At 41.2% G+C, this 15,927-nt stretch overlaps 1 protein-coding gene across 1 annotated transcript in view; it reads left to right on the plus strand.

The window, feature by feature from the left end:
* The first annotated feature begins 12,851 nt into the window (after nt 1-12,851).
* The window catches only part of SPOCK3 (sparc/osteonectin, cwcv and kazal-like domains proteoglycan (testican) 3), a 484,671-nt gene continuing 481,595 nt past the window's right edge, over nt 12,852-15,927 (plus strand). Inside the window, exon 1 of the mRNA XM_012657019.1 lies at nt 12,852-13,031. Coding sequence (XP_012512473.1) covers nt 12,852-13,031 — 180 coding nt within the window. The remainder of the gene's footprint in view (nt 13,032-15,927) is intronic.

The following is a 15,927-nucleotide window of genomic DNA, read 5'->3' on the forward strand; positions in this document are numbered from 1 at the left end:
GTGTGAAATGTTTTGCATTTCATTCATTTATGATGAATTTTTATGTCGCATGAATGCATCACTCTGGCTTTGGAAATAATTGTATATACATGGCTCCTAAATTCACTATCCATTGCTATTCTATTCCTTTTATCCCTCGAAGGAAATATTCTTCTTCTGTTTTAACTTAACGAACAATTTTTTTCTGTATCACAATTTATGAACTCACAGGATTGCTTTGTGTTAATGGCCATCTGAGCCAATATGTAAAAGAAGTCTGAAGACACCAGCGTGACAAAGAACAAGAGAGTTATTTGTGACACTGATAAAAATGTTGCAAAGCTTACCAGATAGTAGCAGTGAATTGTGTTTGCTTGAAGAACTCACATAGTAGAACTTACCTGTTTTCTAACCTTAGAGTAGTACTGCTCTATAGCTTTAATTGATTATTAATATTCAAATCTTCAATGTGATTTCTTTTTGCCCCACAGTAAGATGAGGCATTTCATGACTGATTTCAAAGGGAAAGATTCTCCCTTATAGAAAAGGTTTTTTTTTTTAAATGTTTCAGGAAGAGTCGTTTTACCACTGAAATATTTAATATAACTGTATTGTCAGATTTAACGTGAAAAAGGCTTACCAAGCGCTCGCTTGGCTCTCAAGGACAACACAGGCCTGTTTTCCACATTGTGGTCTATGCGAGTTTTCTTTTTTTTCTTCCCAAGTTATTAAAGCTAACCTGAGATCTCATTCTCAATGTTGACAACTTGAAACATCAATAGTTTTATAATTATTTCTGGAGAATTATATCATTTTCTACTCATCAACTAATGAATGGGTTGGAACTAATCTAAAAATGGAGAAAATGGAGAAAAGATTAAAACTCAAGGCTCTCAAAATGTTTTATTTTATTAAAAATAATTTTATATTGAGTTCAAGAAAGATGGCAAATTGAATACACACAGTAAACATCCACCCCCACTAAATAAGTAACAAATAAAAGCACCATAACATAGAGATGAAGAGATGTTTAAAGATGCGTAAAGCAATGAGGGAGGAGCAGAGCAGATGGTGTGAACTGCAGAACCCTGGAGATGGGAGTCGGACGGTCCAGGAGACAGACCCAGTCACAGGACCCTGGGAAGATAAACTGGAGAGAAAATAAACCCTACTAACTCTTTCTGAGCCGCAGAAGGCTCCGAAAGTAGCAGCCCCAGTGATTTTGTGTGTAGTGAGGAGAAGGTGAGGATGAACAGGAGTGGCTGACAGAGTGTGCTGGCGGCCCAGCCACACAGCCGCCTTCTCTCGCCTGTCCTCCCCTCCTCCCCTCCAAGATGCCTTCCCTCCCGGACCCTCCCCTCACAGCCACCGTCCCTCGCCCTGCCCCATACCACCCTGACAGACCTGCGATCACCTTGGAGACACCTTCCCTTGCCTTGTCCTCCCTCGCAGGTGCCTTCCCTGGCCTGGTCCTCCCCTGGCAGATGCCTTCTTTTGCCCTGTCCTCCCCTTGCCCTGTGGCTGGGGCTTTGGTTCCTGAGAGGATCAGATGTGCTCGGGGGAGAGATCCTCACCCAGGTGAGAGGAGGGCTGCCCTGAACTGACCGCTCCTCCCCTGTTGCTTCCCTGACCCTGCTCCCACCAGCCCTGTCAAGGGGGCTTCACTTCCAAGCCTCCTGTCAGTGCTTTCCTGTCAGGATCCGGAGGCCAGGGCAAGGTCCCAGAGACAATAGTGACAGGTGCGCCCCCAAGCCGGTCAGATTGCCCTGGTGGGATGCTCAGGACACATAAACCCAATGGACATGCCCAAAATATGCCATCAGCTTATGAGCAAAATGAAAGAATTATCTGACATATGAGGAAAGCATCTGATATAAAAGGTGGAAAGTAAGATACACAAACAGAAGAAAGTCACATGGAGGGAACAAAGTCTGTGCAGATTTAAGAAATAATTCAAAAACTATAATTAGCATCCTTGGAAAGACTGGAGAAAATATTGCAACCATCAATCAAAAAGAGAGTACAATAAAATTGAGAATTGTTAGAGGAAACAAAGAGTTCTTGGGAAAAAATATATATATACACATATATGTAGCAGAAAGGAAAATCTTAAAATAATATTCCAGAATTACCTTCTCAAAGACAAAAGGGGAATTATTTTCTCTGTGAGTAGAGAAAAATGCAAAGAGACTAATAAAAATGGACCAAAGAATTAAAAAAAAAATTCAAGAATTTGGAAACAAATTCAAAGCATTCTAGAAAAGGAGAACCAAGAAAGTGGAGAGAAAAATCAGTAATGAAATAGAGTTGGGGAAGATCATGTGCTTCCTTTGCACGCTCAGTGGGGAATCTCCTGGAGGGTGTATTTCACCAAGCAACAGGCAGGTGCAGGGCGTGGAAATCGGGGTCTGTCACAGGAAGGAGGATCCGGGACAGGAAGAGACGCTGTCCAGATGAGCTGTCCAATGGCTGTGACTTCAATCTTTTCAGAAAGATAAGGCCAGCAAAACTGTTTTCTCTGGACATCCTCAGAGAGGATTTAGAAAATTGGTGATAAGTTTAAAAGTGTTAAATATCTAAAAGACTAAAAAAGAAAATTACTAACTCCAAGAAAAGAATTTTATAAGAAAGAAAAAGTAATTGAAATTCATTACATTGTTCAACTCTGAAAAGCGTTTACTTCATCTGATGAAGGTGAAAGCTGTGAATTTGTACAATGGAAATTACAATACATGTACTCTGGGGTGGGGGAGGCTAAGAGAACACATGTGCCCAGGCCGGGGTGAGGTATGGAGAAGAAGCAGGGAGACCAGCAGGGAACACCTAACATGGGAAAAACAGAAAGTGCTCACAAACATGTAATGTAGAGATATGGAAGTGAAAAGTAAAATCTAAAAAAAGATGAAACAGATACAAATAAAACATAGAATGGAGAGAGGGAGAAAAGGGACACTTTTCTATGTATATACAATGATTTATCTTTTTTAATCTAGAGCTTGCACCAGTTTGATTAGAAAAACAAAAAGCCAACTTAAGTGTTTTTTTAAATTGTATGTCAAGTTCATCGGTGGGTTATAAAATTTATTAGTCACTCTGCTTTAACAAAATGAAGTACAACTGGAAATAAAAATATAGAAAATACCCAGATAGTAGGAATACTGCTATCAGTACAGTAGAGGTGAACTGCGTCTGGGCGGGTATGGGTTTGTGTGCTCTGTGCTACTGGGTTCGAATGTAAATGTGTTCATGTGCTTCTTATTTGAAAATACATTGCTTAGTCTAATTTTCTAATGACAGAGGGAAAGAGCCCAAGTGGGTGTTGACTTTCACACATAAGCAGACACAGCTGAGGACAAAACTCCTCTTACACTAGGTTATTTACAGTAAAACATCTTGTTTACTGTAATGTAGGGTCCATGGACTGTGAAATCAAAAGGCCCTGGGGTGACAATCCAGCATTACTATTTAATCGATTTATAAATATTATAGACCCCTATAGTTTTGTGTCACCTTTTCCTGTTCTTTTTGTCCATATCATTTACAACATGTTTATCCTTTTATTAACGTTCCTGAAGCTTCCTGCGTGACCAGAGATAGATGACTATGTCTGATCCGCCATGTGTAGCCAGCAGACCACCTATGCCTTCCCCATTGTACCATGGTTAGGAAAATAAAACACCGAGGGATTCTGTCGCTAACTGACTTACAGTTTGGGATAATATTTCTTCTTTGGCCTTCAGCTTCTTCATTCATAAAATAGTGAGGCTAGACTGTTGCCTTCTATCTCTGCAATCTACAATTCAAAAGTCTAAGTATTTCCTAGATTTTATGATACATCCTTTCCACCTCTTATTTTTAGAATTTTTAGGGTAAATATATATCTTGCAGTTTCAATAATTAAAAATAACTCTTTTATAATTTCATGAGGAATTCTTTCTATTTTTCAGAGAACCACACTAAATCACTAAATTGAAAGTATATCTTAGCAAGCGACAGTAATTAGAATAAAATAACTATTGTAAATAATATGAAATGACCTGTCATTTTAAGATTTAAAAATTATCACTAGGTCAGATATCAAAATAAAATTTGATTGACTAAGAAAATTGATGGGATTAATTGAGTTTGTGTGTGTGTGTTCATGCAGATAGATACTTGTATATTGGTTTGACTTTAGGGTGTGTCATATGACTTAAAGAAATCCTAACAAAGAGGTAGAGTAGAGATTGTGCATGAATTACTTCTTTGGGGCTAAGATATTCTAATTAGATGTCTAGGCAGATTAAAAACTATATAGATTCAAAAACTCTAGGTTAGAAGATACTTTACATTTGTTTAGTCATCCATTCAGCTGAGCCACAATTTTTCTGTACAAATATTTCTTATACCAAGTATTTCTCCAGCTACTCACTGACCTCATGGAATGACTGAAAATTGGTCATCTCATCACTCTGAATGCAATCTGTACTGCATCCTTCCTGCAGTATCCTCCCTGGATCTCCACACTAACTGTGGAGGGTGTTTGCATGTTTTGTGGTACCTTTTGAAAGAACTTCCTCTGTTGAAGGAACTTTCCTACAAGTCCTGCCAAGATAGATACCAGAAACTTGCTCACACAGCCTTCCTGAAGTTGGCTCTGCTGTTCAGACACTATTCCACTTGACCCATGCCAGCAGCGCCACGCAGTAGGCACAACTCAACGCGTTTTTCTGACAAGGACAGTAGAAGTGACCAGAGTGATAGGAGCTTCACAGGTCCTGGGGAGGTCAGTGTTTTGAAAGTTTAGTTTTCAGGAATGATTTTCTGCCTATTCTATTGCTAAAGGACTTTTTTTTAATGAGAAAGAAAATGATAACAAAATAAGTCTTGGAACTTCACAAAGGAAATAATAAGAACATTGGAATGGGTAAAAAGAAGGGTAAATAAAACAGACTATCCTCATGAGTTTCTTAAATCATATTGGATGGTTGAAGCAAAAATTATAATGTCATCTAATGCGGTGTCCCCTGTATAGAGAGGAAATATTCAAAACAATTATGTTTAAAAAATAAACCTGAATGGAGGTAAGATTTTTGCACTTTGTTCAAAGAGGTAAAACCTCGTATTAGTAGCCTTAATAAGTTAAGTATGCATTAATATGTTTTAGTATCTAAAACAACCAAGAGAGACCATATCTTTGGTCATAAAACAAATCTCAACAAACGTAAAAGAATTAGAATCATCCAGAGTATGTTCTCTGACCATATGGAATAAAACTAGAAATTAATAATGGAAAAAGAATACAAAAATCTCCAAACATCTGGAAATTAAACAACACATTTCTAAATCTGTGAGTCAAGGAGGAAGTTTGAAAGAAAATAAAAAATGCATTGAACTGAATAAAAACGAGCACAAAACATACCAAAGTATGTGGGATGCAGCCAAAGTGGTGCAGGGAGGGAAATTTATAGCAAAACATGCTTGTAATTGGAAGAAGAAAGTTCTTAAATTAATAATTTTATCTTCTACCTTAAGAAATTGAAAAAGATAAGCAAAATAACTCCAAAAAAGATGGAAGAAAATAATAAATATAAGAGAAAAACTCAATAAAATTGAAAATAAAATAATATAGAAAATCAATGGAAAAAAGCTGGTTTATCAAAAAAATTAATACAACTGATAAAATTCTAGCAAGACAGACATGGGAAAAAGAAACAAATCACTCATATCAGTAATAAAACAGGGGCAACTACTATGGATCCTGTAGCCACTGAAAAGATAATGAGGGAATATTACGAGTAACTTTACACTCATAAATATAAAAACTTAGAAGAAATGAATCAATTCCTTAAAAACTTCTAGCTACCAAAACTCAGCCAAAATCAAATATATAACTTGAATAGTCCTATATCAAGTAAAGAATTTAAATCTGTTATTAAAAAGCTCCCGGGAAAAAAGTCAAGAAAAATATCTCAATTCAGAGAACAGCCTGAGCTGCACTGAGCTGTGTGTAGATTGCATCCCAGAGCTTGATTAGTACAGTAGATCTTTTAAATTAGCATTGCCTGTTTAAAAAAAAAATAAAAGAGAGCAAAAATATTTTCCCTACAACAAAAAGGAGGATGTTTGCATTACTGACCTGTGTCATCCCATGTGTCTATATGTTCTAAACACGAGAAGCGTTTGCGTGATTCACATGGGAAATCTCACAGTATTGGTGAGCGCAGGAAAGCATGCAGCTAAGTGAGGCATATTAAATTGAAAAAAAGTGTTTTAGGAGGGAATTTTTTTGCTTTGACTTTTCCCCTGGATATCATTGTCTTTTCCATTTGTGGCTATATATTGACAGTGTTCTAGATAAGAACGAAAAGATTTAAAATGTGAATGCTGTGTTATTTCACAGCTCTCTAATTTTACCCATGTCGCTCGTTCCACAGACGGGTTATTCCTTAAAGAACAAGAGTTCTTTAAGGTTCAGGAGTCTTGTGTCTTAAAAGACCTGTTTTTCTGCTCTCCCATGACCCCCTGCAGATCTCTGGTGGAAATAGGTCACATTTGCCACCCTTGATCCTGCCATTGATAAAGCAGTGCTCTGACCTTCTGTCCTTTGGGGAACTAGTCCCTCACCCACTTACAGATCAAAGATTTGGTAGGAACTCTTCCCCACCGCTGCTGGAGTGTTTGGTTATCGTCGTCTGCGTTTCCCGTTTGCTGCAAGGGATTTGTCCAGTTTTGCCTATGTAACCAAATCAGAACCAACGTGATTCAAAGAGAGAGCTGCCGAAGCTTCCCAGGTGGAGGAACTCCAGTTTTCTTGTGGGTGAGCTGCAGGAAAAGAATCTCTTCCTTTTGGGGAGGTGAGCTTTGTAAGCGCCATGGCCATTGTCTAAGGCTGTGAGGCGCCTGAGTTTGCTGGGGTGGAGTTTCATGTTGGAACGTCCCTGGTTCTGCTGGTTAGTGGTGGGGAAACCCACTAGTTTGTTTGAGCTGCCGTCTGTGGGCAAGCCTATCTTAACTTGTCATACATAGGACAGTTAGTTCACATTTCAGTGTCCTCGCGTTAATTCAGGAAGAAACCTGCTCCACGGAATTCCTGCCTTCACTCGCCATAGTCTCATTAGATTATCAACTTACGTGTTTTTCTCCCCAAGAGTGTGAGCCTTTTGTAGTATGGGATCATGTGGCAGCTTGTGCATATTTCCATCCCCCGTTCCAAGCTTACTGCCTAACGTTTAGAGAGTAACCAATAAATACATTTAAAATAAACAGCAAGAGAATGGCTTTTTACTTTGAGAGGACAGACTTACATTATTTGTCAATTGTTTCACACTTTTGTTTACTTTTTCGTTAATACTTTCTTTACTGTCAGTTATCCTGTAGGGAACAGGGTGCTCGACATAGTGTGATGGACAGTAATCATAATCCTCCTTCTTTCTTAGTACGACTGCCTCACGTAGAGAGAACGCTTCATTTTTTCAGGACAGAATTAAGTGGAAAGGATTTACAATAGCAGTTAGGATAGGGGATAGTTTCTTTATTTTCTGAAAATAGTTAACCAATAATTATTTAATAGAGACTGATACATGAAGCTTGTTTTGCACTCGTCAGCTAAAAATAAGCAAAAAACAAAAGTCACAAAGTAGACATAAAAGGTTCTTCGTAGATCTTGATTTAGACACTGTACAGTCATTTTAGAACGTGATATCCTACTGGACGAAATAACATTTGAGTCAAAGAATAAACTCATTGCACACACATTCTTATATTAACATTACTAAATTATTACACATGTAGGTCTAACAAAATTTTTAAAACACATCCATATAAATCTCAAGGACAGAAGTGTTTTTAAAAATGTTTTTCAAATGCAGATTTTTATATTTAATAATCTTAATATAAGAATATATATATTTCTGTGTATGTACATAGAGTGAAATTATTTTTTGAATATTCTTAAACATTTTTTTTTATCTTTTTTGTTTCAGTACCTTCTACCCTTCAAGAAAGTTTATATACTTATAATTAATGATCATTAAAATTGTTAACAGTTTTTCTAAAATGAAGTCAAGGAATATATCTGAATTTAAAGAGAAAACAAATTTTAATTGCCTTATTGGCCACTTCCCAGTGTCATCTACTTAGTGATAGATTAATTTAATTGGATTCATTCTCTGGTCTAAACGTCAAAAAAATGCTTTTTTAAGACTTACAGTAATTGAAATGATTGATGTGCTTCTTGTATCTATTATAGCTTTTAAAATCTGTTTATCTACTGCCTGTTGTAGATTCAGTTAAATCACAAGAGGGCCTGTTTATCAAATTAGCTATCTAAGATCTTGCCAGTTTGCTTAAGTGAGATCATCTCTAAAAACAAACAAACAACAACAAAAGCCTGTTAACATCCTATGCAAGCAATTACATTCTGGTTTTTTGTTTGTTTGTTTATTTTTGATTCCCCCAATGCAAATCTTAGTAACTGCTGCTACTTTCTATTAAATTAAGAACAAATGATCTATAAGACATATGGCTTCAGTAAATACAATTCCAAAATGAGGACATAGAATGCTCTTTCATGACATATTTTTGTGATGGTGTCAGCAGGTCCTTAATTTACTCCTGAATTCTTAATGCCCAAGGTTTTGCTTTATTTATTTTTTCCTCTTTTATATGCTTAGTTGAAACTCATGGATGGATTTGGCATAAGGCACCACTCTAGATGTTTGTCTATTATGGATCAGGTATGTTTCCTGGCCTTATAAAGAAGTGTTTTGGAAACGGCTAAATTTTGTTATTAGGATTACTGGTCTATCATTAAACCACGGCTTTTGGTGAAGCCGCTTGGAAGCCCCTTAATGCCCATTTCTCCTTACCTTCCACCAGCTGTCTGTAAAAGGAAGGCAAATAACATGCGCTCCATTGCAAACATTTTTGCATGCAGAGAGAGAGGGGCGGGCTTGGTCAATTTCCTTCTCAGAACGCGGAAGGATTGCTTGCTGGGCTCTTAGCTTGATGCTACTGAGGCTGAGGGTCCTAGTGGACAGACAGGGATCATTTGAGACAGGGACTAAGGTACTCAGCATGAAAATGAAGCGGCTTTTGCCTTAACCTACCAAGCTTCCCGATTTAACCATTTTCTCATTTCCTGACTCTAATCATAGATAAGTCCTAGCTTTTACTGAAATAGAGGTAAAAATGTACGGGACAGCAGAATTAAAGAACATAAACAGAAGATGATTCTAACAGAGACATTTCCATAGAGAGAGGAAAATGTGGAAATAGCGTAGCATGACCATTCTTCAGAACTTTGTAGAACCTCAAAATCCTCCCTTTGTGTTTACTAGCAGTGCGCTCATGGGCTCTTGGGCAAATGGTAAAGACTACAAGACATGCCTGTGAAGTGCCTGGCCTTGTCCCCGGCAATAACTTGTGCAATAACTTGGGCCTTTCCTCTATATCCTTATGATGGTTAGGGATAACAGGGTAGCGTGCTTCTGTAACAGTTGGAAAAGAAAGTAACCTGTGAAAGACAGCTCTGTGTGTGTGCTTGTGTGCATGTGCATTTAACAAAACGGAGTTCTATTAATGTCCCCATAGATTCGACCTCGCAGATGGTTAGAAATGGACCCCACTCACTGCATGCCTAGCACTGATTTTCTATAGGTGTGGCAAATTTGAAAATGAGAGTAAGGGTACCTATAGAAAAAAATGGACTTAACATAAAAAAATCTACCAAAAATGTCTTGCAAATATTTGATAATAGATATTTGTGACTTTATTAACTAAATGTTTAGTAGTGAAAGAGTTAAAAAACAAAGACACAAATATGGAGGTCAAGTTCAAGCTGGCAGCAACTCCAATATTGGCTCCAATATTGACCTCGTAATGTACATAAACTGTGATTTTGCATGAGGTGACAGAAGTGACCTCAGAGGGGCTGGAAATGTGCAGATCTGTGTCTGGCTGTGAATTCCCACTTTGTTCCCGTGATCAGAAACACAAAGTCAAGTCCCAGCTCTGCTACTTGCTGTTCTGGCACCACTGTCTTACTCTACACACCCCACCCAGAGCACCCCACTTTCTGCTCTTTCTGCTTATCCAGTTTCCTAGACTGGCTCTCAGTAAAACTGGGAAGCAGTCAGTGAAGTACCTCCCTGGCTACCCACCCACTTTGACTTGCAAGGTTCCTAACTATCCTTCCTGTAACCTACCTCCCACCTAATTCTCTTCCCCTCTTCCTCCATGCTGTGTTTTGCTCTCAGCAAGCTTTCAATTAATCCCCACTGAGGTGCTAACTGATAACCAGGGTGTTAACTGAAGTGTGACTGCTTCTAGGATTATTTAAACTTTGAAAGCAGGCTCTTTGAAGACGCAAATATTCAGTTATATAGAGAAACTGAGGGAGCCTTCCTTGTAATTAATAACATCACAACGTCACACTTAGGAGACTTTCACTCTTAACTACGGACGTGCCCAGTCTCTTAGCCTAGTCAACAGCAATGGCTTCGGAAGGAGAGGCTTAAGGAGCTCTGTCAGCAGCGGGGGTGAGTGGCCACACTAGAGAGGCACAGACGCACTGCAGACAGGCTCACTCTGCTTCCTCTGACTTCAGGATTTCAAACGTGCAATTTGCTGGCAAACGGTGCCATACTGCCAGATCTGGGGTTTAAGACACTATCAGAGGCTTTTCTCACAGGATGCATACAACTGTCAGTGCTTGTTCTTCAAAAACTTTTGCAACCTGGAGCAGTTCATGTGGAGCTGCATTTTGGGAAGCTGCCAGTGAAAGCTAGATGTGAAAATATTCTATGCACGTGGTCAGGCCAGCCACAAAACAGATGCATTTCCGGTGGGGGCGGGGATGGGACTATAAAAATAAGTACATGTGCTTCCATAAGCCTAAGGGCAACCACGTTAGCCTTGGGTGGCAGTTGCTATGCTGAAGTGTATGACGGATGCTGCAGAGTGTGGAGGGAGCTCAGGAGCATCATCATTCCGCATGAACCATTTTGTAGTAAGCAGCATCCATCCTTTTTAAAGGCAGGTTACAAAGGTCAGAAGATTATTTTTAATTTGTAAATGACTGGCTTCCCCATGCATCGGAGTTTCACCTAAGGCACAATTTCTGTGCTTTCCCCATTAGATTTAAATTTTAAAATAATGAGGTTTTAAAACATAATGATATATTCTTACTAAGTTGAGAAGAAAATACTTCTTCAAATTTTGAGGTAGAAAGGTGACAATGAGGGTATAGAGGCCTGAAGGACCAGGGACCAGGAGGAGGTGATGGCGGAGGATGGACCACCCACCACTGTCTTCATGTCCAAGCAGGAATTCGAATGTGCTGAAATATATAACATGCCCCTGTGACTATCTTTGCCATACACTTATTTTTGAAGAATTAGTACACATCCATGTTCTTAAAGTTATCTGACATATATTTATATAAATCAGGGCATGAATTGCATTTGTAGCTTCTGTGTTTCTTCCTCTCCTTACTGTCATTCATCAGAGTAGAAATGGGGGAAATTGAGGAAGATACCTTTTTCTGGGTTAAAAATAGCAGTTTCTTTCCTATAAACATGTTACATACATGTATATATTTCTTATACACATACATATATTTTTAAAAATCTTACATTTAAAAATTAGAAATTAACATAAACCATTATGTTTGATTTTTATTTTAACTGAGTTTGAAAAATGTTATACGATGTCATATGCGATTGATGTGGAAAATGGTAGTAGAGGGTACTGCTGCTATTCAAATAGCTCCTGGAATTGTGGAAGCTACAAGAAATTTTCAGAGGTCATAGCTTTGGGATGTAGTTTTGGCTGCAGTATCTAACAATTCAAATAGAGTTACATAACATTACTGAGGCCTTTTAGCTTCCAGAAATCTGTTGATTTATATGGAATATTCACTTTACCTAAATCCTCCAAACATGAGAGATTCTCCTTACAGGGGGCTGATTACTTATTTCTTTCCAGTTTATTTAGAGTATGTAGAAAAGGAATGAGAAACCGAGTATGTTGTCATAAATGAAGGCTGGAAAACAAAATTCGCGTTAGAACTTCAAAAGTCCCCTTATTTGCAGGAGGGAGACAGTAGGTGTTAAAAGTTTTTGATTCCGGTTCTAGGTTCTAAAATACGGTTGCCTGGGAGTCGGGGAGTTTCTTTCTCTCTTTTTTTTTTAATGAAGGGAAAATGCATCTGTAGTATGTGGGAAATATAGGTGCATTCAAACGGCCTACCTGGTAATGATTCTCTTTTAAGAAAAGGAAAAAAGAAACTTCAGCCCGCTAGCATGAAAGTTCGTGCTGGGCAAAAACCCACTTGCTCACAAGGAACTTCACGCTCTGTGACACCCAACAGCCCCCGGGACCTGACGCGGCGCCGCCGCGGGCGGAGCTGGGCCCGGCGCGCAGGAGGAGGGTCCCGGGATTCCGCCGCGGCGCGGCGCGAAGTTTGCTCCGCTCGTTCCCACGTCTGCCCGCCCCCGGCGCGGAGCGGCGGCGCGGGAGGCGGGCGGCTGGCGCTGGCCGGCGCGGAGCGGGGACGAGCCGCTGTCGCGGGCGCACGGAGCCGCCTCCGGAGGGAGCTGGGGCGCTTTCGGGTCGTCCGCGCCGCCGCCGCGCTTCGCGGGAAGGTGGGGGCGGGGGCCGCGGGGCGGGGGCGCGGCGTGGACGGCGCGGGCGGCGGCGCGGGAGCCGGAGCAGAGCGCGGCTGCGTCTCCGGCGGGCGCTGCGGGCTCGGCCGCTGCCGGCAAGGTGATGCGGGGCAGCTGCGGCGCGGGGCCTCCTTCCCTCCCTTCCCCCGCGGGTCCGCGCGCGGCGCCCTGCCCGGAGCCTGCGGGCCCGCGTCTGACCGACCCTCCGTTTGTCTCCTGTCGCAGATGCTGCAGGTGCCGGCCGTGCTGTGCGTGTGCGCGGCCGCGTGGTGCGCTCAGGCTGCCGCCGCGCTGGCTGCGGCCGGGGGGCGGGCGGACGGCGCCAATTTTCTGGACGATCGGCAGTGGCTGACCACGGTCTCGCAGTACGACCGCGAAGTCGGGCAGTGGAACAAATTCCGAGACGTAAGTGCCGCGCCCTGCCGGGCACCCGCGCCGGGGAGGCCGGGCTGGGGGCGCCGGTGGCCCGGGGAGGTCGGGGACGCGGCGGGGTTCGCGCCCGGGGTCGCTGCCGGGCAGGGCGTGCTCCTGGCTCCCGGGGTCGGGTCTCCCGGGTTCCCGCCCACCCCGGGTGCCCCCCAGAGGTTGCGAAGTGCGGGCTCTACCCTCGCAACTTCTGACCGGCGGCCCCGGCACTGGTCAGCCGCGACGCGCCTTCGCGGTGAGTCGCTGCTGGAGAGAGCAGGCTCGGGGCGATCCGCCCTGGTGGCCCGTGGAGGAACTGGGGCGGGGAGGACGCCGCGAGCTGTATCAGCGCCCGCTCTCCGCTCATTACGTAAAATCGTGGGCCCCAGCTGTGCTTCGACGCGCACTTCCATCCGGAATGTGTTTGCGGTGCCCTCGGTCACCATGAGCTGCCCTGAAATCTGCGGATGGGGCGGGGGTCCTGCAGGCGACAGCCACGCAAGAGTTAAAGCGCAGACCCCGGGGGTTCCGGAAGGCTGTTGCGCGGGCCGGGCCGTGCGGGTCATCCCTCCTGGCCCGCACGCAGCCCCGTGGGCCGGTTCCTCCGAACCACGCTCGGCTGTCCCGGCGGGGCCGCCCCCACACACCGTGTCCGCGGAGGCCGGGCGGGCGGGAGGGCGACCGCAGACCCGCTGCAGCCCTCGGTGACTCCGACACTGTCCCGGGAGTCGCTCTGCAGTGCGCCGCGTGGGGCGAGCGCCGCTCCGCCAGCTCGTGCCCTGGCCCTGACGGGGTCAGCGGGCGCTTGCTCTGGCTTCCGTCCTGCCGCCTCCGCCTGCCCCACTCCCCTCCGCGAGTAACCACAAGCCACAGCTGTCACAGCGAGTCCTGAAGGAACACTAATTTTTACTTTACAATTAGATTTAGCTAGTTGCTGCTTGGCGTGTGTACGTGGGGTGAAAAATGAAATGATAACACTTAGTGGTCACATGCTTCATGAACAAAGCTTAAACATCACTTCATTGCCAACCGAATGCTCTCATAAAAGCAAATCCCTTGTACGTTTGCTTTAAGTGTATACAAATATCGAATACAACCCCAAAGGCAAGCAAATGGATGAGATATTTCTAAACCTGGAGAGAATTTGTTTATCATGCCCTGATTTGGAAAAAATATTGAACATTTTGTCAGCATTTGAACAATGCTTCCATCTTAGGATATTTCCTTATGTAATGGCTACTTTAAAATCTTTTTAAAATGAATTTTTGAAAACCCTCTTTACAGTGGGATATGTTTAGTAGGTACACTGGTTTGACGCTGTTTTCCATATTTCTAGCTGTGTTGGGCAGTGATAACATCAAGTACACAAAATTCTCAGTGGGAGAATTGTGAAAGTACTACCACCGTCCCTCAGAGCAGGGGTAAAAGCTTTCTTCTCTGAAATGAATTTTGAATTTTGAGTATCTTGGTATTCTCTGACTTTATTCAAATTACTTTATTGAATTGTTAAGAGTGACCAGTCTACACTTGGCTAGTTTGTGAATGGGTTTGATTTAAACTATTGACACAGGGTGAGTTACCTACTATGGAGCTAAATATTTTAGAATGCTTGTAGCCAGTATTTATAGAGACAAAGCATTTTATTGCTATATTATTTTCAAGTACTCTTATGTGATATCAAGGAAAAAGTCCATCAACATTGTATGTAAATATAAATAAAGGATTTGCTGAGACAGTTTAAGCAAATGCCTGTTTCACGGTATATGCAGTCCAAAAATATAATAATGCCTTTTTTGAAAAACATCAGGTTTTAGCATTACCATTTTAGTAAGACAATTACATTTTTGAAAAGGTGACTCCTGGAGGGCGTGGAGAAGATAACCGCTATCATTTCTCTGCCTCCAAACACCTGTTGCTTACTATTAAAATGATAAAATATATGCTTACAGCATGGCTTCTCAAATAATAACGCGGAGTGCATAATACAGAATTTTTACTTAGATCACCCCACTGCTATTTAAATATTTTCTTTCCCTTTTTGGAAATCATTAGCTTAATGTTTTTCTGCATCTTTAATGATGTTGTTTATTTTTAGTTCATTTTCAGCTGGAAGCACATGGTTATAAGGTGTTGCTTGAGATAATGCCGTACTGCATCAATCTGCCTTTAAATGTCTGCATGATCATGGATATCGTGAATAATGATTTACATACTCAGTTTATATAAAGGCAAAGAAACAGAGAAATCTGAACTTCTTCTTTAAGAAACAATTTAACTGAAGTACTTTTGTTTAGTGTTTTCCTTCCATAAAAATATAATTAATTTCATTTAGGAAAAAAGCTTGGGGAAGCCACATCATAATTATTGCTGAATGTAATCCGTACCTTCCTTCTTAGAAGTTACTGTTTTACATAATTAACATTAATTTACAAGTAACTCCTCAAAGTTTGAACTGTGCCTCCTTTTAAATCATATTTGAAAATTATCTTGAATAATATTTAACAATACAATTCTGCATTATATTGTAATTGAATGATTTTAAGTGAATGTTAGCATTTATATATTTTATACATAATACAAATATGTAAACATGTTTTATTTGTAATAAAGGTTTAGGAACAAGGAGCATGGATAGGCAGTGTTATGTGAGAGTAGATGAATATATCTACTGTACTTATTTTTAAATGTGTTGGCTTACCTATATGGCTCATTTTCTCAATATAAATCACAGAGAAAGAATAAAACCAAAGAAAAACTTACAATGATTAAGTGTTAACATAGAAGAAACTTCATATAATTTTGACTATCCATAGTAGCAATAAATGAAGTTGAATAAAGTTTTGTTACTTTTGTTGTCCTTCCAAATGCACACAATGTAATTTTATAGACATAAAGA

This window comes from Propithecus coquereli, unplaced genomic scaffold (genome assembly GCF_000956105.1).
Source record: "Propithecus coquereli isolate 6110/MARCELLA unplaced genomic scaffold, Pcoq_1.0 Scaffold53, whole genome shotgun sequence".
Taxonomy (NCBI): domain Eukaryota; kingdom Metazoa; phylum Chordata; class Mammalia; order Primates; family Indriidae; genus Propithecus; species Propithecus coquereli.